At 26.4% G+C, this 23428-nt stretch overlaps 3 protein-coding genes across 3 annotated transcripts in view; 1 reads left to right on the forward strand and 2 right to left on the reverse strand.

The window, feature by feature from the left end:
• The window catches only part of LOC119684453 (protein late bloomer-like), a 33831-nt gene that overhangs the window by 8213 nt on the left and 2190 nt on the right, over positions 1-23428 (forward strand). The window lies entirely within an intron of this gene.
• LOC119684456 (23 kDa integral membrane protein-like) lies at positions 4521-14351 on the reverse strand. The gene is made up of 6 exons (XM_038098499.1): positions 14262-14351; positions 13864-13956; positions 5808-5999; positions 5554-5715; positions 5249-5443; positions 4521-4702 (listed from the first exon to the last, which is right to left on the reverse strand). The coding sequence occupies exons 2-6, from the start codon at positions 13921-13923 to the stop codon at positions 4631-4633; spliced, it is 681 nt and encodes a 226-aa protein (XP_037954427.1). The 5' UTR covers positions 13924-13956; positions 14262-14351; the 3' UTR covers positions 4521-4630.
• LOC119684454 lies at positions 14327-15333 on the reverse strand. The gene is made up of 2 exons (XM_038098498.1): positions 15237-15333; positions 14327-15168 (listed from the first exon to the last, which is right to left on the reverse strand). The coding sequence occupies exon 2, from the start codon at positions 15065-15067 to the stop codon at positions 14351-14353; it is 717 nt and encodes a 238-aa protein (XP_037954426.1). The 5' UTR covers positions 15068-15168; positions 15237-15333; the 3' UTR covers positions 14327-14350.

Below are 23428 nucleotides of genomic sequence, written 5' to 3' on the forward strand. Positions count from 1 at the left end.
AATAATAACAGAGTCTATATTTCTAATGTCAATAAAAGTAGCTAATTTATTTAATGATTACTTAAATAAATGACTGACATGCAGAAATACATAGATTTAATAAGAGGAGACCCTATTCATATATTTCTAATTACAATTGCAAGTTGCGTTAGTATTTGATGCACTGAAATAAATTATAAAGTTCAATGGTTTGTCTCTCATAAAATATTATAAAAGAAGGATAAAAAATTAATTTCTTATCAAACATATATTAATCAAATAGAAATAAATAACAACATAAAATATTTAAAGCTTATCTGATAAAAATAAAGCATAGGTATATATTCTTAAATTAAAATTTATAAAAACTAATGTATTGTTTATAGCAAGTAAAACATCTAATAAGCTCTATATAAACAAAAATGTTTCACATATAAGTGTATACATTCCATAAAGTAATTGCTATTGAAATTTTATAACCGATTAGGATTTTAATTAACTTCTTTATCTAAAGCAACATTTTACACGTGTATTAAAATTCAAAAGATAATTCAATCAATATCATGTACTGAGCTATATATATGGTATGTACTTGATAAATTTATAGATTTTCGCACAGATTTTGGAGTGTGCCACCTGTTCAAGTGCACATAGCATACACACCATTTCCATAAACAAAACAAGACGATTGATCACCGGCGCTCAACAGCACGCGGCCTATGAATCATAAGCAAGTGCAGATGAGTCAGCTCGAACCACATTGGAGTGTGAAGTACAAGTACTATTTAGACTTAAAATATTCAAATAGAATTACCCCTGATAAGCTTACTAGCACAATAAGATATTTTCAGGCACAATTTAGTCTAATAAACTTTGAATGTTAGCAGATATTATTGATAAATAATTATACAATATCAATATAGAAATGAGTGTGCAAAGCTATGTATTTATTATTATACCATAAACTTATTTTTCAATTGCACCTACGTTAACATATATTATATTAGACTCTATACATATCAGTTAAATATATTATTCCTGGGTTCAATCATTAGAAAATTGTAGTGAGATTGTAGAGCGGGAGTAGCTATTCATGTGACGTCTAAAAATAATTTCGCTTTTATAATTTTTATCTAAAAAAAAAGTATGTTAATGCGTTATTCGATGTTATCAATGCACTATGAAAGATACAATTACTTTCATTCTTTAATTTTTTTGCAGTAAAGTAACATGGAACTTATAAAAAAAACATTACATGAAACTTTATTAATTTTTCTAAATTTATATATCAAATAGATAGAGAAGAGAGTCGAGTAAGGTATTATATTTTGTAAATTGTGGAAATGAAATAAACTCCATCAAAAAAATATGTTATATATACATATGTGAGCTTTATTGTGGACTGTCCGAAGCATACCCGCGACATGTTTTTAATCGACCACAATTATGGTATACTGCTAAAACAACATTATTTTAATTTTATGGTATAATAAATAAATGGATTTAAATTGTTAAATTAATAAAACTAAATTTAACATTATAACCTTATTTTTATTTTTGTCAAAAGTAACTATGAACGTATGTCTTTGTTTCTGCGGCCCCCCAATCTATACATTGATTTGCATTAGCCGTCGATCGCATCTGGTTTGAACAGCCCTGTGATAGTCTATACAATAGCTGGTATATTATTAATATAAGTGAAAGGAGAAAAATTAATTTTAATCCTTTTAATGGTGAATATATGTACCTAGTGACCCAGAGGAGCCGTGTTCACCCAAATTATTTATCATAATCATCCTATCACCTACCATCTTATCCTACCGCCTTATTTTTTATAATATTTTTTTTTTCTACTCCGTTGCGGCAGCAGAAGGAACATGGTGCATTCTCAATAGAACTAAAACTTATTAGAGAGTTACCTAGGCGAATGAAAAATTAACAAGATTTCATATAATGAACAATATTACTACCAGACTTAAAGAAGTAGTTAATAGATTTATGAAAACGAAACCAAAGTGGTTGTTGTCTGAAAATTGGAGAGAAAAGATCTAAAAAATATAGGTTTTATTATATTAGATAAATAATATAAGAAATAACAGATGTTAATTTTTTCAATTTAAAAAAGAAATAAGCTTGACACATTACTTAATAATTTTGATATTTGGTATATATAGTGATATTGGATATTTTATTAGTTTATATAATATTTGAAATATAATAATTTATTTAATATAAGTAAACAAGTAAATAAATATTTATTTTCTACTTTTAAAAAACTGTGATGATTTCTTAATAATATAAAAACCTATATTTTTTTACATATTTATGGTATGTAAAAAAATTGTAATAATGTATATCTGTTCAATGAGTCCACTGAACCGATATATAATGAATACATCTAGAACTCTCGTTTACTTTGAAAGGCACCTTTTCTTTAGATAATGAGTTTATTTACAATATACAGTTACTCTATAACAACTAACATTTTATAGAATTGTATTCGGTCAGTTACTAAAACTGATATTTATACCTGACTACTTTCTAAGTATCTGGAAGTAAAAGTATCTAAGTACGATATCTTCAATAAGTTACTAATTTTATTATTTCTTTTAATATTATTTTACATTACCTATGTTAATAGGAAAACTGACTAATGAATTATGTGAGGATGGTTCAATCAAATTAATTTAAATGTACATAACGCATCTAATAACGTATAAATTGTAAGGTTAAGCGTATCTTCTAAGAAATGTTTCTAGTATTTTATATAGTATTTATGAAACTAAAAGAAATCTGAAAATAAACCCAAGACCATATCACTATCACTCAAATTTAAACATGACGATTTCCTTTAAGTATTACACGATATATATTATTATAAATAACTAAACTTATGAAACTTTTTTGAAACTAGTACAAGACACAAGATAATTTGTAACAGTGCATATTATATATAAAACTATGATAATACAATTTCCGCAGATAACTCTGAATTAATCAAAAATGCCACGGATAAAGAATATAATAATCAGAAATTATCAAATTCAAATAACCTAGCAGTTTTACAAGATTTATGATTATTAAATATGTTATACTTATAATTATATATATGTTTGTACATTCAGAATTAGAGTCATAGAGTTTAAATAAAATGTTTTTGCTCTTTAAATCTGGATCCGTATATAGGATTTTTTAAAATATTGTTATAAAAATAATAAATTTATTATTAAAGTTTCAACAAAGGTGACAAAAACCCCCTACTTGGCTTTATGTTTACAACCATCCCTATCGAATATATTTTAAAAACACGTATATTTCCAATGTGTTGCTCTAACTGCAGCTTTTCTCCCCATAACGTCGTCCATCTATTCTCCATTGAAGTGGCCAGGTCTCTTTGGCTGTATCCCGGTTAACGTTGAGTTTTATCTCACTCACCCAATCCTCTTCCCTCCCCCCCTCCCCCCTCCTCCACCAACCACTAACCACCCACTTCCCTATCCATGTAATCGTCTTGTATATCCTTTCATGTTAACTGCTTACAGGTCCCAGTGGGTTACGACGACAACAACAATATATTTTAAAAATTCTAAGAATTTTATACTATATATATATTCAATGTAGACGTTTGTAAATAACAAAAGTCAGTAAAAACTCACTGTCAGTATTACTTAAGTTTTAATATTTAACTTATTGTATCTTTTAAGTCATATAATAAAGAAATAAAAATAAAATGAATTGTAATACATTCCAAAATTATAGTATATACCTATATAAAATTGTACTAACTATTATAACTCTCTTAAGTGATATTTGGAACCAGACATTATATTTTCTAACTAAACTACATAAATTTACTTCAATTATTATCAAATAAAAGTTTTATAATTACATCACCTGCTGTCACTCTTTTAGATAAGTTACTATTTTCTTTAAATAATGAAATTTCCCAATATCTAATCATAGTGTAAAAATAAATTTTTAACAAATAAATTAAATTAATTTTTTTTTTTTGACAAATAAATAGATAATCGAATATATATAAACACCGTGGGATTCACAAGTAATTTTGTTTTTTTAGTTTCTGTTTTATTTTGTAGTAAAAGATTATTACTAATTATATTTATACATTAAATTGTAGAAAATATTTTTAATTAATGCTATGTAAAACAAAATCTGTTATAATTAATAATTTATTACTGCTATTTTAAGAGTTAATCAGATTCGATTTTTCAAAAGTTTTGTGCAATTTGGAAATTTAATTAAATTTAATATACTGTTTTTTTTATTTAGACTTATTTTACTTATTACTTATTTATTTGTTATATAAAAACAATTACTGTAAACTATTGAAATAAAAAACTGTTTTTATTTTATTTTTGTATTTAGTTTCATTTATATAGTCGTTTTTAGTTTTTAATTTTAAAAGTTTACATTAATAGTTTTTAAATAATAAATAAATAAATACTTTATAATTTCTATATATAAATCAGTTAAAACTGTAAACGATAATTAATATTTTATACACAAAACAATTTCAACTTTTTGTTATAATATTTTAAGATTCAATTTTTAAATCAAATTCGTTAATTCTATTAAATAAATGTAAATTCATAAACTGAAGATTCTTAAAATTGCCTTCAAGGCATATCGCTTAGTAGTCTCTTCGGCGTCTATAGTTGCGAATATTATTAGCCAGACAGCAAGCAAAGATGAAGCCAACAAACTAAAACAAAGGAAAAGTTATTAATAAAGTAATAAACAATTATAAAAGTGCATATAACTTATTCCGATTTATATTACATATTGAATTATATATATTATAAATTATTTTCATCGTTTACAAAACTTGTAAATGAGTCGAATATGTTTTCTTTAAATAAACATATTAATTTACATAGTAATTTATTATTATAATAATAAGCAATATAATTTTCAAAAATGTTAAAATTAAAATTTAATATCATTTGTAATTATAATTTATAATATATATAATGTTAACTGGTATATACATCATTCACATACAGAATACTTAAAACAAATAACATTACTACTATTCATTTAATAATTATTATATATGCCAATAAATAAATTGTGTCTTTTATAACATATATAACAAGTTTCTATTGAAATATGCTCAGTGGTTGCGTTAGGCGTCGGCGACATCTTTTTAACTCTAAAAAATGATAGAGCCTTCGGAAAACTGATCTCGACGTAAACGCTTGCTCTAGCGCTGTTACTGTTTATGTTATCTATATTGTTTTGGACTTACTTCAATGGCAGCAATCACCAAGCCGGCATATTTAATAATGTCACTGTTTTTATCCCAGAAATCAACAAATGTAGCCTTACAACCTCTACGATAGACAGTTTCAATACGGCAAGCATTTGGATCCTTACAACATGAGCGTGGGAAATAACCTTGGAAACTATAATCTTCGTAACCATTCTTGCCACAGCATTCCATCTATAAAACAAATTAAAAATTATATTAAACAAATTAAATAATTAAAATTATTTGAGAGACAAATTAAAAGTTAATTAAAATTATTTGAGAGACAAATTTAAAATACTTACACTAAGTTGCAAAGCATCCATATAATCTGCTTTACGGGTTCTGCGTTCCCAAGCTCTCTCCACAACATCACCCATGATAACCAAATATCTATCTTTCTGTAGCCACATATATGTTACAAGTGCTAATTGTCCAACCATAAGTACAAACAAGAGTATAGAGTACTGAAATTTTAATTAATAATAAATATTAATTTCTGTTCTGTTGTACAGAACTTCAGTATTTAATAAAAAAAATTAATTTTGCTTGAACTTACCGTCATCGACATACAATATGACTCCCGAATAGCTCCACAGCAGCCAAAGAATGATATGAGAAGAATAACTGCACCCAAAACAATCATTGTAATGGGCACTTGTTGAGTTTGTACTGCTTCTTTGATGTCATCTAAGGAGTGTACATTGCTGAAGAGCATCGCTCCAAAAACTATCAGCAAAACGCCACATATCTAAAATTAAAATTTTTTAATAACAATAAATTATGCTCGTATATTATTTATTAAGGTAGACTTTAAGATACTAAATAAAGATATCAGAAATAAATTTTCTCAGTCTAGATAATATATTTGTGCAATAAAAAAATAAAATATGTATACATTACGCAGCAGTTTAAACTTAACAGTTGCTGATATTAGTCATTAATTAAGAAATATTAAATGAAAATTTAATTACAAATTATTGCGAAATCTATATATATAAAATAGAAAAATTTTTATAAATATTTTCTAGACAAATTTTAATCGATTTTTTTCCTTAACTAAGTGGTTACGGAAAGACTACCAAACAACAGAAATCCAGTTGAGGTGTTACAGCAGTTTTGTGAATAAAATAAGCTATTTTCGGAATAAAAAAAAGAATATACAAGTAATGTAGGAAGTTTATAGAGAATATCGTATAAGTATGGTCTATAAAACTTCATCACAAAGAAGAAACCTTATTATCTGCATAATCAAATCAGTGCTGCTAAAGACGGTATTGGGTTATAATCCACCTCAGAACAACATACGTATAAGACATGATCGGACTACAAAGATGATTTGCCTGCTTTCGTGTAAAAAAATCAAAGCTTTTATAGTAGTCAAAATATCGTTCAACGAAATCAGTAGATAAAACTATTATTTGAATGACAAAACATAACAATTATAACAACAGCAATTGCATAGCCGACCAATTGACACAGAACGAATCAGCGAAGAGCTTTTACTTATTGTCGTGTAGTTCAACTAACATACCTAGAAGTAGGACACAAATTAACTTCGGCGAGACCGAAATAGGTATTACAGCCTAATAGGCAGTCACGCACTAAGGCAATGGGATTTAATCGACGATTTTCGCAGCCTGTTCCACAATAAAACAAAGATAGAAGAAGGAAAAGTTATCAAGTACTATACTACAGTGCAGATGATTTTGCCTTAACTAACACCAGAGTCACAAATCTAGTAAAACCTTTCTTTGGAAAACCGAACGAAATATTAAAAACTGATATTAAAATCCTCATAAAAGTCACAAAGTAAAATGTCTTGCTAACTTAAATCAGATAGACACGTGTTGTAGCAACACTAAATCTGTAGTAATACTAAATCTGTAGTTACACTGAATCTATAGTAACACTCAACATAAGAGTAAGTGTATCAAAATCATTTTATGGTATCACATTACCATTATTTGAACCATTATTTGTGCTAAAGTAGCTTTGATGTGGAACACCAGTGCTCCAAACTAACCTAACTAAATCACTACTAAGGGGACATGATTGTAACTGGCATACTAATGTACATATAGAAACTAGATTTGATTTCGTTTGTGTTATTCATTTATTACTCGTTTTTAAATATTTTTAATTTCAAATTTTAATATATGAGATGTACATTTAGTATAAAACTAAATAACATTCTTCATTATACCTGAATTATTAATATTATAGAAAGTATATATTTTAAAAACTTTACTAAGTATATAACATATAGATTATTAGATTTTTATATAGCTCTTAAAAAACTTAAATTAAAACTTTCGTCTACTGAAGAGATTATTATTATTATTATATTTAATATTTTATAAAGCTAGGAATTATAAAAATGAACCAATGTTGAGTAATAACTCAAGTAGTCCTAGTGTTCTTTGTTGTCCGAGATTATTACTGAGATCATGAATATCATTAGTTCTAAAACCGAAAAACTATGGCAATGAATTTCGTTAGATAAAAAGAGACAATGGAAATATTTTAATATGGTCTACTGACAATATAATATGATTAAAACTATATTCTCATACGAGTACATTCAATCGACATTCTGAGAAAGAAAAATCTGTAGATTTAACTATAAACCGTTAATAAACAAGAACATATATATAAACCTGTCATATGAAAAAATTTTCAAGCTTAATTTAAAAAAATAAATAAAAAATATAGGTTTCTTTGTCAACATTAAAGTTTTATGTTTCACTTTCTTGAAAAACTGTTATAATCTACAAAGTTACTCATTAAATGTTAATTTAAACTGATTGTTTCCAGAAACAATTATTTCAATAGTATGATTTTTATTTTAATAATTAAAAAAGTAAGGAAATAAATGTAATTTATAAACAAGTTTGAACTTTGAAATAATAGGAAATTACCAGTACCTCAAAACCGCAAAAAGTAGCGTTTCAACTGACAGGCATGACTCAAGTAGTCAGATATCAAACATCAACAATTCTATCATATAAAGCAGATTTCTGCATATAAATTATTCGATTAGAAAATATTAATAATATTTAATAAATCAATATTAAGCCATTTAATATAAGCAATCATAACGTACTTAACTCAATATGATTAGTTAATTAGATAAGGTAATAACCGAGGGCGACTGATAAAATTGACGCACATTATTTCTGAGTACCGATTTTGAATGTGATGAACTTTTTGTGTTCGAATAATAGCAGAGATTGCCTTTATGAATAATTTAGACACTGAAAACAAACTAAAATTAGCCATACTTAGTATTTAAGTGTTTGAATATGGCAATTTAAAGTAATTTTAATAAAAATGACTCTATAAATGACAACAAAAAAAATACTTTATATTTAGCAAAAGCATTATGCATAAGCACATAACACATCAAAATGTTAGATTTGCATTCTTGATAGGGTTGAGAATTCAAATATAATGTATTAAAAAATTTCATCTTCTCCGGGTATTTACTGCATTTGTCAAACTCGTCTAAGCCCATTTTATAAGCAGTTGCCTTCAACAGTATTCCATTGACGTATATTATTATTCTGCAGTCTTTATTCTACATAAGAATTAGTACAGAATTGGTGACTATCCTGTTAAACGAGATAAGTAATTCTAGTCATCTTGGATATTCTAAAACTTTGCCATTTGTTTTTTTAATTACAAACTATTCGAGATCATTGTATATCTATTTTATTGGCATCAGTTGTTCAAATGCGACCGGATGTCTGTTTAAGTTAGGAAGTTAAGGAGATCCGACAGAACTCTCTTCATAATCATTGCCCGACCGCTAAAAAACTATATGCTGGACATTGAAATCATTTCGTCGATAAGCATGGACAAGTACATAGAAAGTGACTATCAGATTCGACCAGAAGTTCTTGCACTAATATGTCGAAATATAGCGCCATTGAAATATCAGCGCGATAACACAGTGCTACGATAGCATTATAGTAAATGGTACTACATACTTAATGCTACCTATAAGATCTGATGTTTTTTCTTTAATCTAATTTAGGCCATAGTGTTTAAGCAAGTTCACAATCTTCGTGATCAAGTCCTTTGTCATTGTCATCTATGTTCTCAAACAATTCACTTTCATTTGGCTTTCAATTTGGCTTTCATTTCGAAACCATATTGCTAGATGTTAGAGAAAATTGTACTGCAATATACATTTATATACATATACTGCATATTAAAAACTCGATGTGAGTACTTGTTGCCAAAAGGTTTCTGTTCAAAAGTGTGACTATAATGTTTACTATTTAAACTTTGGCATTACCTATACAAATCATTAAATATTAACTTTACTTCGTAAATATATTATAGAATGTAGAAAGTGGAATGTTTTTGAGTCAAAATTAAGTAATTGTAAAACCACCAATTGAGTATACTACATAACAATATATATAATATACTACATAACAATATATTGTATCCAGAGTCGCTCAATCGTCCTTGAGGAAGTCTGTCAGTTTTGTATGCGAACGGTTAAACATAAAAGAAATAGATGAGTACTTGGTTCACTTAATTTATTTTTTATTCTATATTTTGTAAAATCTTCAAAAATCAACTTACTTTAATCATATCTATGAAAAACAATGGCTCTTGAAACTTTATTTACATAGCTTTTAATAAGTTTTTAATCTGAGTTCAGTTCGAACTAGGAAACTTCCCAGTATTTCTATTGTTGAACAAGTATTGAAAGTATTATTCAACTACTTTTTATTTCTTATTCTCACTTTTCGATCCATTGCCTACCTATTGTCTAAGAGCTTATTACAAGCTGTACTACTTATAGCGCTTAATTAGTATAAGCTCAAATCGGATTAACTGATAGGTATTTGCAATTGGTCTTGACCATCATATCTTCGATATTCTTGTAACGGAAATAGTCAATTTCAATTAATTATTGAAACTGAAAAATAAAAATTCAAAAGAGAACACGTACTAAACACTTAACCCTAACCCTGTTCTAAATTAAATACGCCGCTATGTTCATATTTAATAAATTTTTTCCTATAATTGCAAAAACAGTGTTTATTACATATTGTAATGTAATTGATCTTTCTAACACAAACTGACCTAACTAAGTATTTTTAACTTTTTAATTGATATTTGTGTATAATTTAGTCCCCCGCAGAAAGTAACACCCAATAGGAACAACAACACATAACATGAAAATTTAAACAAGTGTTTACTAATTAAAGAAAATATTGTTAGTAATAAAATGTAGATATTAAAAAAATGTGCATATTAATTAAAACAATAATTCTCCTACTACTACATTTTAAAATATATATTCACAATTTAGATGGTAAACTTTAATAGGGTAACAGTGACAAAGAATCTTATGTAGCGAGGTTTTAAGCAGTGTTTGGGCTTTTAATTAATATTTGTAGATGTGTAATAAGAATTCAATTTTTTATGTTCTTATAACATATAGAAAGCTTAGTTATATTGTTAAATTTATTTAAAATAAATATTTATTACTGGTTTACGACCATAATATTGTTTAAAACAAGAGAATAAAATCGAGTGAACACGGCTCTTCGACTCTAAAATAAGTTCATGTCCGGAAATCAATCAGAAGGATATTAAAACTAGTAATTAATACTCATAGACTTATTGTTGAAACAACTAGCTTACTCTGATTTATGACTCATCTCTGGGTATTTTAAGGACTTTCTAAAAATTCATTGCAAAAATGGAATCCATAAACTAGTGGTTTATTGAAGTAAGTGCATTGAAATTAGGAGATTAGACTGAATTATAAAAAAATTTTTTTAATTAAAAATATATATTTTTATTATCTTCGTACAATAATTTTGACTTTCATCAATCTTCGCCTGTCTCTTATTATTTGTTTACTATTGGTGATATAGATTGAAATAAATTGTTTAGACGATATTTAGTACAATAGACGAAATTTTTTGCAATTCTACCAAAGATATAACATCACTTCATTTTCGTCAATTTCAGAAATGTGCACCGTTTTTGCAGTTTCTGTTTCCTCTCTGAATGGTTACCAGATATTATGCAAGTATGTATAGTTTCATGATCATAATCATACAAGTAACACCTTAAAGTAAAAAGAATAGAAGAACGCCGAATAGTTTTTACCCAACTCAATACAGACAATTTTTAATAACCGATTGCACATAAATTCTAATATAAAGTAGTATAAATACTTAGAACTATGTTAAATTAAAATTATAGTTTTTATAAAAACGTTGAATCTGATAAAATTTTAATTAAAATATTGATAACAAAAACTTAAAATTAATATATGAATTAAACTATAAAAGATATATATAAATTATAGTTATTATAAATAAATACAATCTGATAAAATTGTAAAATAAAGTGTTGAGAAAAAAGAAAAAAAGAATAGTATATAATTTAAACTATAAAAGATATATAAACATTATAGTTTTTATAAATAAATACAATCTGATAAAATTGTAGTTAAAATGTTGATTAGAATAAATTTAAATTAATATATAAATTAAATATTAAAAAATAAATTAAATGCACAGTTTTTATAAATAAATACATTCTGATAAAAATGCAGTTAAAATGTTGATAAAAAAAAATTAAAATTAACCTTTGATATAAATTTTAAGAGATATATTATAAAATATCTTCTAATAATATTTTTAAAAAACTCGCTAAATTATTTCTCTTCCAAACAAAACTCCTCCACATTTAAAAGGATTATTCATAAGTAAATGACTAACATTTGTTTTATATTAATTTGTTTATATTTTATATAAATATTATTGTATTTTGTTTTTATATTATTGCATCTGTCTATATACGTAAACATTATATCATTCATATCTTTCAAGCAAAAAATATGAAATATATATTGGTCATTAGAAAACTGGTTTATTTTTAGATAATAGCAACATGCCTAAAAAATTTTGTGTTTATAATAAAATTTTGTATCTTTTATGTTTTTGATTCCTAAATGTTAAGCAAAAATGTATTTTGTATCTGAAGCTTACAAAACTTTTTTAACAATCTCACTTTTGTATTTACACAAATGTTTAAACAAAACTCGTTCCAAGCCAAACAGCCATGAACCCCTTTATGCGAAACTTGTTTTATAGCCCAACCTTTTTTTTCTAACAAAACCGATTATTAGTTCTTAGAAGGAAGAATGAAAGCTTGGCTTTAGAGTCTAAACTTTAGATGAAAAGATTTCAAGCTTTAAAATAACCTTCAGATAAGCAAAAGTTTAGTTTTTACGTTGAGAGACAATATTTTATATCTTTCAAACGACTTAAAGAACTTTTGATTTCTAATTATTAGAAAATCTAACCACAGACGTCAGACCACAGATAATTAACCAAGTAACTAAACAACTATATTGTTATTAGTATACTAATCAATGATGTTTATTTCAGTAAACGTTTTTAGAATAATTATTTTTACTAAAAAATTAACAGAAACTGTACTGAAAGTGACAATTACTCATCTGAGCTTTTAGTAAAAAATATGCTCGCATTGAATTTATACGTCTATATAAGTAAATATACTTTCAAGTATATACATATATACTTACATATGCATACATATATACCTAAGCAAACATTTATTTATAATTAAGAAAAACTAGTTTTTTGTTTATACAATTTTAAGAAATATTTCTACAAAGATTTGTCGTAGGTTGAATTTTTTAGAACTTTTGACATAGATTCGATACTAAATGTATAGCATTTTTGTGTGTAAATATATTTTTATGACGAATTAAATGTTAACGAGCACATATTAATTTATAAAATATTTAATATTTTGAAAAATAAATTTAAAAATATAACTAATCAATAACAATATAATTAAAAACTATCTGCAATTAAATTTTTCGGTTTTTCAAAATATTTTTATTGTATATTTTAATTATTTCTTTGGATATATAATATTATATCTGCATTGTGTGACTACATATATATTACTATAAAGCCGTTAGATGTGTTCTATTTAGGAAGACTAACTTCCGTACAGGTGACTGCAAACTGCTGATCCCATCTTATATTTAGCTTTTCTATGTTGAAAAACTTCTACAATTGCATGAAGCTTGTAGTCTGCCCAGATTATGCAGATGTCATAGATGTGTATATACTATACATTAGATATATTTTTTAAAATATAAGACTGATGTAGGAATTCAATAAATTATTTGATTGTACAGTTCATTTAAATTAATTTAGCCTATTCAAAAGCAATGCACTGCAAAATAAATAATTTTCATATAAAAAAATTATTATATATAAAAATGTTTATATAAAACAATTTTTATATTAAAAAATTTTTATATAAAACAATTTTTAAATAAAAAAATTTTTATATATTATTTTTCATATACAAATTTTTCCATATGGATTTTTAGTTTTTCTATATGAAAATATTAATTTATAATTTTTAGTTAAGCTTCGAACTGGACAGCCAACCGAAAGCCGGAACCAAACTGATTTTTTTCACGCGAAAAGGAATGAAGAAATGTATACAAATTCTAAATCTAAACTTTTAAATATAATAATGCCTCTTTAGTTTTCTATATAATTCCAAGAAATATATTTTTTACTTACCGAACATAATAGGTTAAATAAAAATAGAATATATTTAACCATTGAAATTCCGCAACTCATTTTGATGAGATTCTATTAACTCTTTCCTTATAACTAAATAGTTAAAAACAAATAATATCATATTTAAATTTTTTCTTTTTTGTTTACACAATTTATAATTATAACAAAACGGTTTTAAAAATTTTAAAATAACAATAATTCAAGAGATAAAGCAGTAATGAAGAAGTAAATGATGTGAGCAAAATTAAAAGATATTTATATTTCAAATTTTTTTTTCACATTTTATTAAAATAAGATAATTATTTAAGTCTTTTTTCTGTTTTAAATTTAAGTCGCAATATATATTTCGTTTCGTTTTTAAGCAGTGAACAAAACAAGCATTTTAAAAACACGCTTACAAGTATAGTTTTCAGCCAACAAATTCTGTCGCTCGTACATACAAACTAGCCGCCAGCGCACAACTAAAGCTTAACAAAACTTCGCAGTATTAACGCACTAATTCAGGTAACAACTTTTGCTTTGGCAGCACTGAAGCTCTGAGATCACATACAGCTTTCCACATAAACGGATAGCGCGCAAACCATGAAAACCATGACTCCTTGCTCTTCGTATTAACTTCAACTTTTTGTAAATGTTTGTAATATTTTGCATTTTTCTTAGCATTTGCCGCATCCTGAACATAATTGGCAAATCTCAACTTAATTAAAGTTTCGGAAATATCGATTAATTTATTACTTTTTGGTGGATGAACTAAACACATTTGGCATATAACAAAATCATCTGCTTTACTTTTGGTGAGTGGTATAAATGTGGCTTCCCGTCCCACCAAGCAATTTTGCAGCCAAGAAAAACCATTGCCATTGACTTTTATACCAGACAGTTTAACTGGCAATACTCTTTTACTGCTCATGAATATTGATAACCATGGACGATGATTTATATATAATATTGTGTCTTGATTGTGTTGTTGGACGGCTTTAATGACGCCAGTATGTACTACACGTTCATTAATCAATTGTTCAGGTATGTGCGAGGGTTTTTTAAATTGACGCACCAAATACGCTGGTTTGCGTTTTGCATAAGCCACCAAAAGCAATACGCCAGATACACCATAAGCTACCAATTCGGTGCCAATCGTTTGCTGTTCCAATGTATTACATAACCCATTATATTTCTCCATAAGATATGTTTTTGTTGTTTCCATAGTTTCAATTTTAGTTATTGTTTTTATTATTACTGCAAATGGTACGTGCTGTTGTTTATCTTTATGTTAATTTGCTTTAGTTTCTTTTGTTAATTGTTCACCTAAAAATCGAAAACGAAAATGAATTTTTCTATTTCATTTTTAATTAATTATTTAACAAAACTTTTACTTTGATGACATCATTTACTTGCAGTCTACGTAAATATTTCCTAATAGTTCGCTTATACAAAAACTTTATTAAAATTTATTTTTGAGACGATTCTTTTCGAAATGGAAATACACAAAAACAAATTATTTAAATGGCTGATCGCATTGTATTCCCACAAACACTTTTTGACATTTCTTTTTACACTCTCTTGTTTGAAACTTTTCAAATTGAAGGTCACAATATCTCTTTAAATGCTCTCAATTAAAATTCTCTCCTAAAGCATTTTTATTACGCTCGCACGAAGCTTTTCAAATACAACTTTGTTTTTTTTTTTTTTTGGTTTGCTTAATAATATTTAAAATGATCTTCATATATTCATTTGCTGTACCTTTCAAAATATATTTCGAATTTTTCCCGCGTTTGTTGTTTTTAACTAGCGTCGTTGTCTAAGACTGATTGAATTAAAAAAATGTGGTCGTTTGATGCCGTCAAAACACAAAACAACAGCCTGTTGCTTTGACCTTTTTCCTCCTATGTGCTTGCCTCATCAAAAAGCTTATTTTGTATTTATTTCTTTTTTTTTTTGTTTTGAATACGTTAATAACCGTTGCTTGTTGCAAGCATTTTGATGTTGTTGTTTTGTTAGCTTAATGCATTAGGTATTTATTAATAAATCTGTTATTCTATTTTAATGACATAAAAATGTAATTTACGTTTATTTTAGTTTTTGTGATTCATATAAATATATATATATATAGGTGTATATGTAGTTGCATACATAAATATATATTTGAATAATAAACATACACCTGCGGCCTGAATTTACTTCACACTCTTTTAATTTTTATTTGCATTGTGCAATATACAGAACAGACGAGCCAAAATTACTTTGTGTTTTTTTTAGAAATTCTTTTGTTTTTTAATTGTATATCATATATGTATGTGTATGCATGCATTTATTAACATATATACAATACATGCATTATTTATATATTTTTGTGAATTGAAGTACTATACATACATATATTATCCCATTTTACATACATACGTACACAAATATATACAATAATAAATAGAAATTTAAAAAATTAATAATTTAAGGTGCATAATTTTTGTAAAAAACTTTTCGTTAGGTAATAAATGCATATATGTGTGAGAAACCTGCACTTACTTAAAGGGTGAGATCTTAAGTGAATAAAACCTTTCCCCGCTTCTAAATGATATAAATTACAATATACATTAATATGCATATTTATATTTAAAGCATTTCCCACCTCAAAATGAATAAATAAACTATATACATATGTACGTACATTTATTATCATTACTTAATAAGATAAAGTCTTTCCCCACCTCATCATTCATTAGCATTACAATTATATTTAATAATATAATTCCATATTTAATTATTGCAATTATCTGAAAATCCCCTAAATAACTTTTTGACTATGCCCTACTGAGAAAGTGCTTATATGTTAAAATTATATTCTAACTCTATATTTACACAGATGTTAAATAAAGTAGCGGAAAAACAGATAATGATGCAAATAAATCATTTAAGTAAATATAAACATTTTTAATAAAAAATCATTTTCTTTAATATAAAGACATGAAATAAACAATGAAAAATCACATTTTTATTAAGCAAAAAATATCAACAACCATTTTAAAAGAAAAAATTTTATAGAGGGGCACCACCCGATTGGATCACTTAGCAAAATGTATGTATCGTATATTGGGCAGTTGATCTCAATTCAATACTTTTAAGGCAACACAAAAAAAAATTAGTTACCAAAAATAACATTAAGTTTTCGAAATTAAAGATGATTTCATCAGGTTTTCAACACAAGAAATCTAATGGAAAACTTCTCATATTACATATAATATATATAATGCATATTGATTAAATCGTTTTCAAATCTGAACATTCGGGAAATTATTCGGATATTCCAGGTGTATATTCTTAAATCAGTAACAATATACGGTGTCCTTATCCGAGACTTAAGGATTAATTTTGGGGCATTAATTTTTGATGCTCGCTACACTTGAGGAATTCTGCAGATTAATAATTTGTATACGTAGACTTAGCTTAGTTGAAAATAATTTATTTAGATATTAATCAAAAATAGAAAAAATTTTGAAATGAATTAAATATTTCATAAATACATTTTATATATTATAAATGAGAAATTTTATTTACATTTATTTTTTAAATATTATATTAAATTTTAGAAAAAGAAATAAAAAATACATTATAATGTTGACATTATTTAAAAACTATTTTTTAATAATAATTCATATGAAAAAATGGCAAAATTCTTTTACTTTCTGTATTTGTAAGAAAAATGCTTCATGACATCATAAAAATAATTAATTCGTATTGATCACGTTCATTAAAAATTCATAAGAAAATAAAATTATTGCTGAAAACGTATGAGTAATATTTTAAAAATGTTCGAAGAGTGATTCCAGAATCAACCTTAATTAAATTATATATGTATATATATATGCAAAAGCTTTCATGAGTTAGTTTTTAACTTTTTAATGACACTGTCGAAATTGTGAGAGAATAATGAAATTTTAATTAGTCATTAAAAAATCATTAAATGTCTGAAATAGATTTTGGAAATATTCACTATATAACAATTTGATTTCCATATATATACATATATTTGTTCAGATATAGATTATACTTTATGTTAACTTTAAGACAACAACAAATACAACAAAACACTAATTTTTATCCTTAAGTAGTAATACTTTATAAAATAAAATAATTGTTATTAATGATATGGGATGTGGCACTGTGACCGTCGGGTCTATTGTGACTTTTCGATTAGTAAATCTGGGGTAACTTTTTCAATCGAGATTCATTTTAAGTGCAGTTTTTGTTTTCGATTAGTAATTACAAAAATGTTAGATTACTCTAAAAACTTTCGATTGGGCAACATGATTTGACAGATAGAACCCAAATCTAGTTTGAATTAAGATTAACCAATCGAAAACGCCATAAGAAACTCTCTTCATCACTTCATTTGCTTAGCATTAACTTTCCTAACTTTAACAGTAATAGTGAATTGAGGGATATAACACTTTTAACTGTTAAAGTATTTTGAATAATGTAAACATATTATTATTAATAATACTCCATATTTAAAGCCATTTTAAGCCTTTATATATTTTTTAGCCTAAAAGCTTTAATATTTCTCTAAGAAGGCATTAATTTCCCCTTAAAATTTACAAATCCTCCTCCTTGACTAAACATAAATTTAAATTATTAGTGAAGGGTAATATTAAAGCTTTTAAGATAAAAAAAACTGAAGAATGGGCTTAGTGGTGAATGAGGGCTAAACGTAGTATATATCGGCTACTGGTAGAAACGTGCGTCGCTCGGATGCCGAGCTAGTGACTGGCGACTATACTTTCGAATCCGTCAAGAATTTCATCTACCTTGGCACCGCCGTAACGAACACCAATAATGTCAATCTGAAGATCAGACGAAGAATCACCATTGCTAATAGGTGCTACTATGGGCTCAGTAGGCAATTGGGATGTAGAGCTCTCTCTCGACAAACGAAACTATAGGTCGCTCATCCTCCCTGTGCTTCTGTATGGCGCAGAAGCATGGACCTTATCACAGAATGATGAAGCAGTACTGGGAGTGTTCGCGAGAAAAGTTCTTCGTAAAATCTTTGGTTCTCTACGAGTTGGCGACGACTACCACATAAGAATGAACCACGAGCTGTACGAGCTTTATCACGACATTGATATAATTCAGCGCATCCAGCGGCTTCGCTGGCTTAGTCATGTCGTGACAATGGATGAAGATGCTCCAGCGTAAAAGGTGTTTGAAGCAGTAGTTGAAGGAAGAAGACGTAGAGGTAGACGGTGTGTCCGATGGAGTGATCAAGTTGAGGGAGCACAAACTGATCTTGTTGTATGAGACTGGAGAAGACGCGCATGCAGCAGAGGCACCTGGGGAGACATGCTGCGTCAAGCTGAAACTCGGTAACGTGTTGTTGTAATTTTTTTTAATATAACAATTTCTACAAAATTCCCTTTTGATTTATATATGAAAAAGTGATTGTTCATTAAATGTAGAATTATCTATGTCTTATTAAAACTAATATTAACTAAATTTTGTAAAATTATTTTTATATATTTTTGAACGGGCTTTATGGTCAATTATTTAATAAAAATAAATTTTTCAATTTTTTTTTAAAAAATATATAATATTTTGAATATACTCCATAGTTATCTTTAGGGTACTGAGTTAAATTGTTTTGAAAAAGTTTCCAAATATGGTATAATTATTCAAATTCATTTCTGATTATGCTCTATCATTATGATTATGCTGATTATCATTAACTATAAACCTGAACATTCCCTTCACATAAATTTCTTTCCAATGCAAACAAAAGTTAATTAATCTACGTTAAAATTTTTTCCCTACAAAAAAATAGACCTAAATTACACAAATAAAAACACAATATATGGTATAAATTATGTAATTACAGCAGGGCTTAATTACCAATGGCTTTCTTAAAAAAATGCCCATTCGTCTTAAACATGACAATAACAATTATAACAACAAATGTTAATTACGTAAAGCAAGCTTTTGAAGCTTTTTTTAACTAAATACGTGCCTCTAGCTCAAAGCTTCAAAATCTAATTTGAATATTTTAAAATATTGACTTCTTCTTTCACCATTACATCAACACTTTTAATTACATAAATCCAAATTAACATATTTACTAGAAACACTTACTACATTGTTTTTAAATATATATTCACATAACACAAAAACAAAAATAATCTAATTCATATATAATTATGTTAATAACAAATTGAACTCGGGGGCAAACATGGCATTGTTTTTGTGGTCAAAAATTGTTCTTACAATTCAAACAAATATTTTATTTGTTTATTCATTGTTCATTCATTGAATTTTATTTCATTCATTTTAATAATTATATTAAATTTGACTAACAAATACTTTAAATGTGTTGATATAATTTCCACCTATCATACATAATGATCGTTGCTTAAGTTATTGTTATAATACCTTCAAGCACCAAGTATAACACTTACGCCAAGGAACATAACTGTTATAACTTGTGTTAATCAATTTATTGTTAGTATAACATTTACCTTAGGGAACATAACTATTATAATTTGTGTTAATATATATATTAATATCATATATATTACTAATTATGATTATATTATAAATAATCTATATAAACAAAGACTAGAAATTATATTATGATATTATTAAAACAATTTGTTACGACTTTTAATTTTGACCTTATAGGTTGTATTTGTATTCTAATATATAAGACTAGAATAGTCCAAAAAAGTACAGAATGAACAAAAATTATATAATATTTATCCATAAAATAATAATTAAGTCAAAAATAGATATAATTGAATAACAATAAATACTTTTTCATTTGTTCGATTAAAAATCAAATGCTACCATAAATATTTATTTTTTATTTGTTAATATATTACTTTTTGTTATATATTATATTTATTTTGTTCACAACTATTAGAGATAACAAAAAATATATTTTGGTTTTTCTAGAAAAATACATAAAAAACTAAAATATAATTTTTGCTTTTTATTATTAATTTTCAAATTATGCTAAACACTAAAAACGAAAAGTATATTCCTCCATACTTACCAGGATATTCCAACTATTTAGAAGCATAAATAAATTTAGCATTGCAATGCCAAAAGTGAACTCACAACCTAAGCGTGAAGATTGTGAGATCACTAGAGAATGACTATAGGAATATAAGGAGAAATCTTAGACTATTTATAAGCTTGCAGTTCGTTTGTTAACTGAAAGGCTAATGAAACACCGTACTTTTACGCCGTTGCATATTCTAACACGTGGTCTGTGCAATAGTTGCTACGATAAGGAATAAGTAGAATCCATCAATCATTAATTTGTCTCTGCTCAGGCTTACACACCAATCGGCTTCATTGTGCAGGAGCTTGTCTTACAAGCTGAGCAGAGATTGTGAAGGTAAACTTATAAGATCTCCTTAACTGATTGACCAAATAGTCTAACCAAACGGTTAGAGTAACCCGTTTCTTCATGTCAGCTTGTTGGGTTGGCACTTGTACTAAAATGCCTAGTGGCAGTATAGCACAACCTACGACTCATCGGATACCAAATGAACAAATATAAGCATTTTATATACGTTTCGATCTACATGATAAAATGAATTTGTTTAATTTTTTTTATCGGTAGAATTGTCTGTAACATAGTCCATAAGTTCATTGCATTAAATTTTACACTGATACTTTTTGTTAAACTTGTTAAATAATAACTAGATAATGTTATTGGACTATGTCATATAACACCTTTACATAATACACCTATCATGGAATCATACTGGATTGACACGAGAGTTTTGTTTATAATTTTAGCTGTCATGTAAAAAAAAAATTTTTTGACAGCTGAAATTAACTTCGGTAAAGCCAAATTTATATACTATAATATTAAATATATAAAAACTGAAGTTCATTTTGAGGTTTTTCAAAACTTTCATGTGTACTCAATTAGGTATTGAAATTTAATATCAATATTTAAAATAAAAAAAATAATAAATATTTAGAATAAATAATAAACAAAATAAAAATAATCCCTGATAAAAATATTATACGTACATAATTAAGTATATGTTAATATAATATTTCCAAGTATTTATTTATTAAATGTACCGCAGTGCCTAACTGTTACCAAATTTGAATTTTAAGTAAATAACATTAATGCAACTTAAAATATATTTAAATATTTAGTTAGAAAAAGTTTTCTGATAATTTTCTGCAGAGAAATAAATAAAATAATAATTAAAACTACAAAATCAAAAATACATATGTCAGGGTCAGTCTTTTTCAAAACAATTAACTTTTAATTCAACAGTGGCACGAAGGATATTGTAAGTCGACCAAAGGGTATTGAAAAGGTACATGCCAGCAGGTACTGGGATTAAGTTGCTCCAGGACGCATTAAAGCGATACTTATTCATTAAAAGATATTCCTGTTAAAGGTTTCAATTTACAAATTACTTGAATTCGGACAGATATAAACAAAATGACAAACCTCATAAGGGCAACTATGATTCATATTACTATAATCTGCGAATCCACCAATTGTATAGAAAAGTTCAGCCATAGGATTTCTCCGTTTGTTTCGAAAAAAAGCGCACACATCGATGGTGTATTGCAGCAAAGGTTTATTTCTTATAAAACCACGTTTACTCAAACTCGCAGAAAGCTTTTTAAATAATTAACTGTGGATGAACAGTGTATAAAAAATTAGCAAATGTGTAACTCAACTTACTGTAATATTGTCTAGGGTTCCTTTTTTAAGCCTAGCCAACACACTGATCTCTGAAGTGTCGCGATTTATGGCCTTTATTTTGCAGGTTTCAAAACTCACGTAATTATCGTCGATTGACGTACAGTTTATTCCAGTCACTTTTATATGCAAACGCTAAAATACATCGATTAATAACTTGTATGTTAGACATAATTTTCTAAAAATATATGTGACTTTTTACAAACATTTTCAACAATCGACAAAACTGACAAAATCGACATAAAAAATATTAGATATATTTTTATAAATTTCCAGTACATTTTTATATATTTTCGGTGTACCTGCAAACAATAATTTCAATTGTTCAAGCATCGTGGACTCAGTTCAGAACCTCATAAATACATATTTTATAATACATTTTTAATTGCTCGTATCCATTTCTAAAATCTATTTGAATTATTATTGAAGTCAGTGTAACAGCAAGCAATGAACTGGGCAATTATATTTCACTTATGAATACTATTTCATTTAAAAATATATTTCATTATTAATAAATTACTTATTATATACATATTATTACATAAAAAATACAATATTTACATATGTTTGTAAGAATACATAACAAATTAAATATTGTACATGCGAATAATATAAGTTCGTATGTATATATATATATATATCAAAATACGCAAAATCATTGACTAATATTTTAAAGACAATCTTACAGCAGACAGCTAGTGCAGAGAGCTACAAAAGTTTCGATGCATTAACGTAATATAATAATATAATAAGTTTCCACAAGAAAAAATTAATACTTTTTTAAAAATACTATTTATTACACTTGCATTTTAAACTCAAAATTACTCTGTAATTTTT

Source organism: Teleopsis dalmanni, chromosome 2, assembly GCF_002237135.1.
Source record: "Teleopsis dalmanni isolate 2A chromosome 2, ASM223713v2, whole genome shotgun sequence".
Lineage (NCBI taxonomy): Eukaryota > Metazoa > Arthropoda > Insecta > Diptera > Diopsidae > Teleopsis > Teleopsis dalmanni.

What these genes read in the sequence shown, in the direction of transcription:
- LOC119684456 (XM_038098499.1), bottom strand. Translation starts at nt 13,923, where the DNA reads ATGAGTTGCGGAATTTCAATGGTTAAATATATTCTATTTTTATTTAAC. An exon ending in CATATTGTATGTCGATGACG is followed by an intron (nt 5,716 to 5,807) that starts GTAAGTTCAAGC and finishes TTAAAATTTCAG; the next exon opens with TACTCTATACTCTTGTTTGT. An exon ending in TGGATGCTTTGCAACTTAGT is followed by an intron (nt 5,444 to 5,553) that starts GTAAGTATTTTA and finishes TTTGTTTTATAG; the next exon opens with ATGGAATGCTGTGGCAAGAA.
- LOC119684454 (XM_038098498.1), bottom strand. Translation starts at nt 15,067, where the DNA reads ATGGAAACAACAAAAACATATCTTATGGAGAAATATAATGGGTTATGT.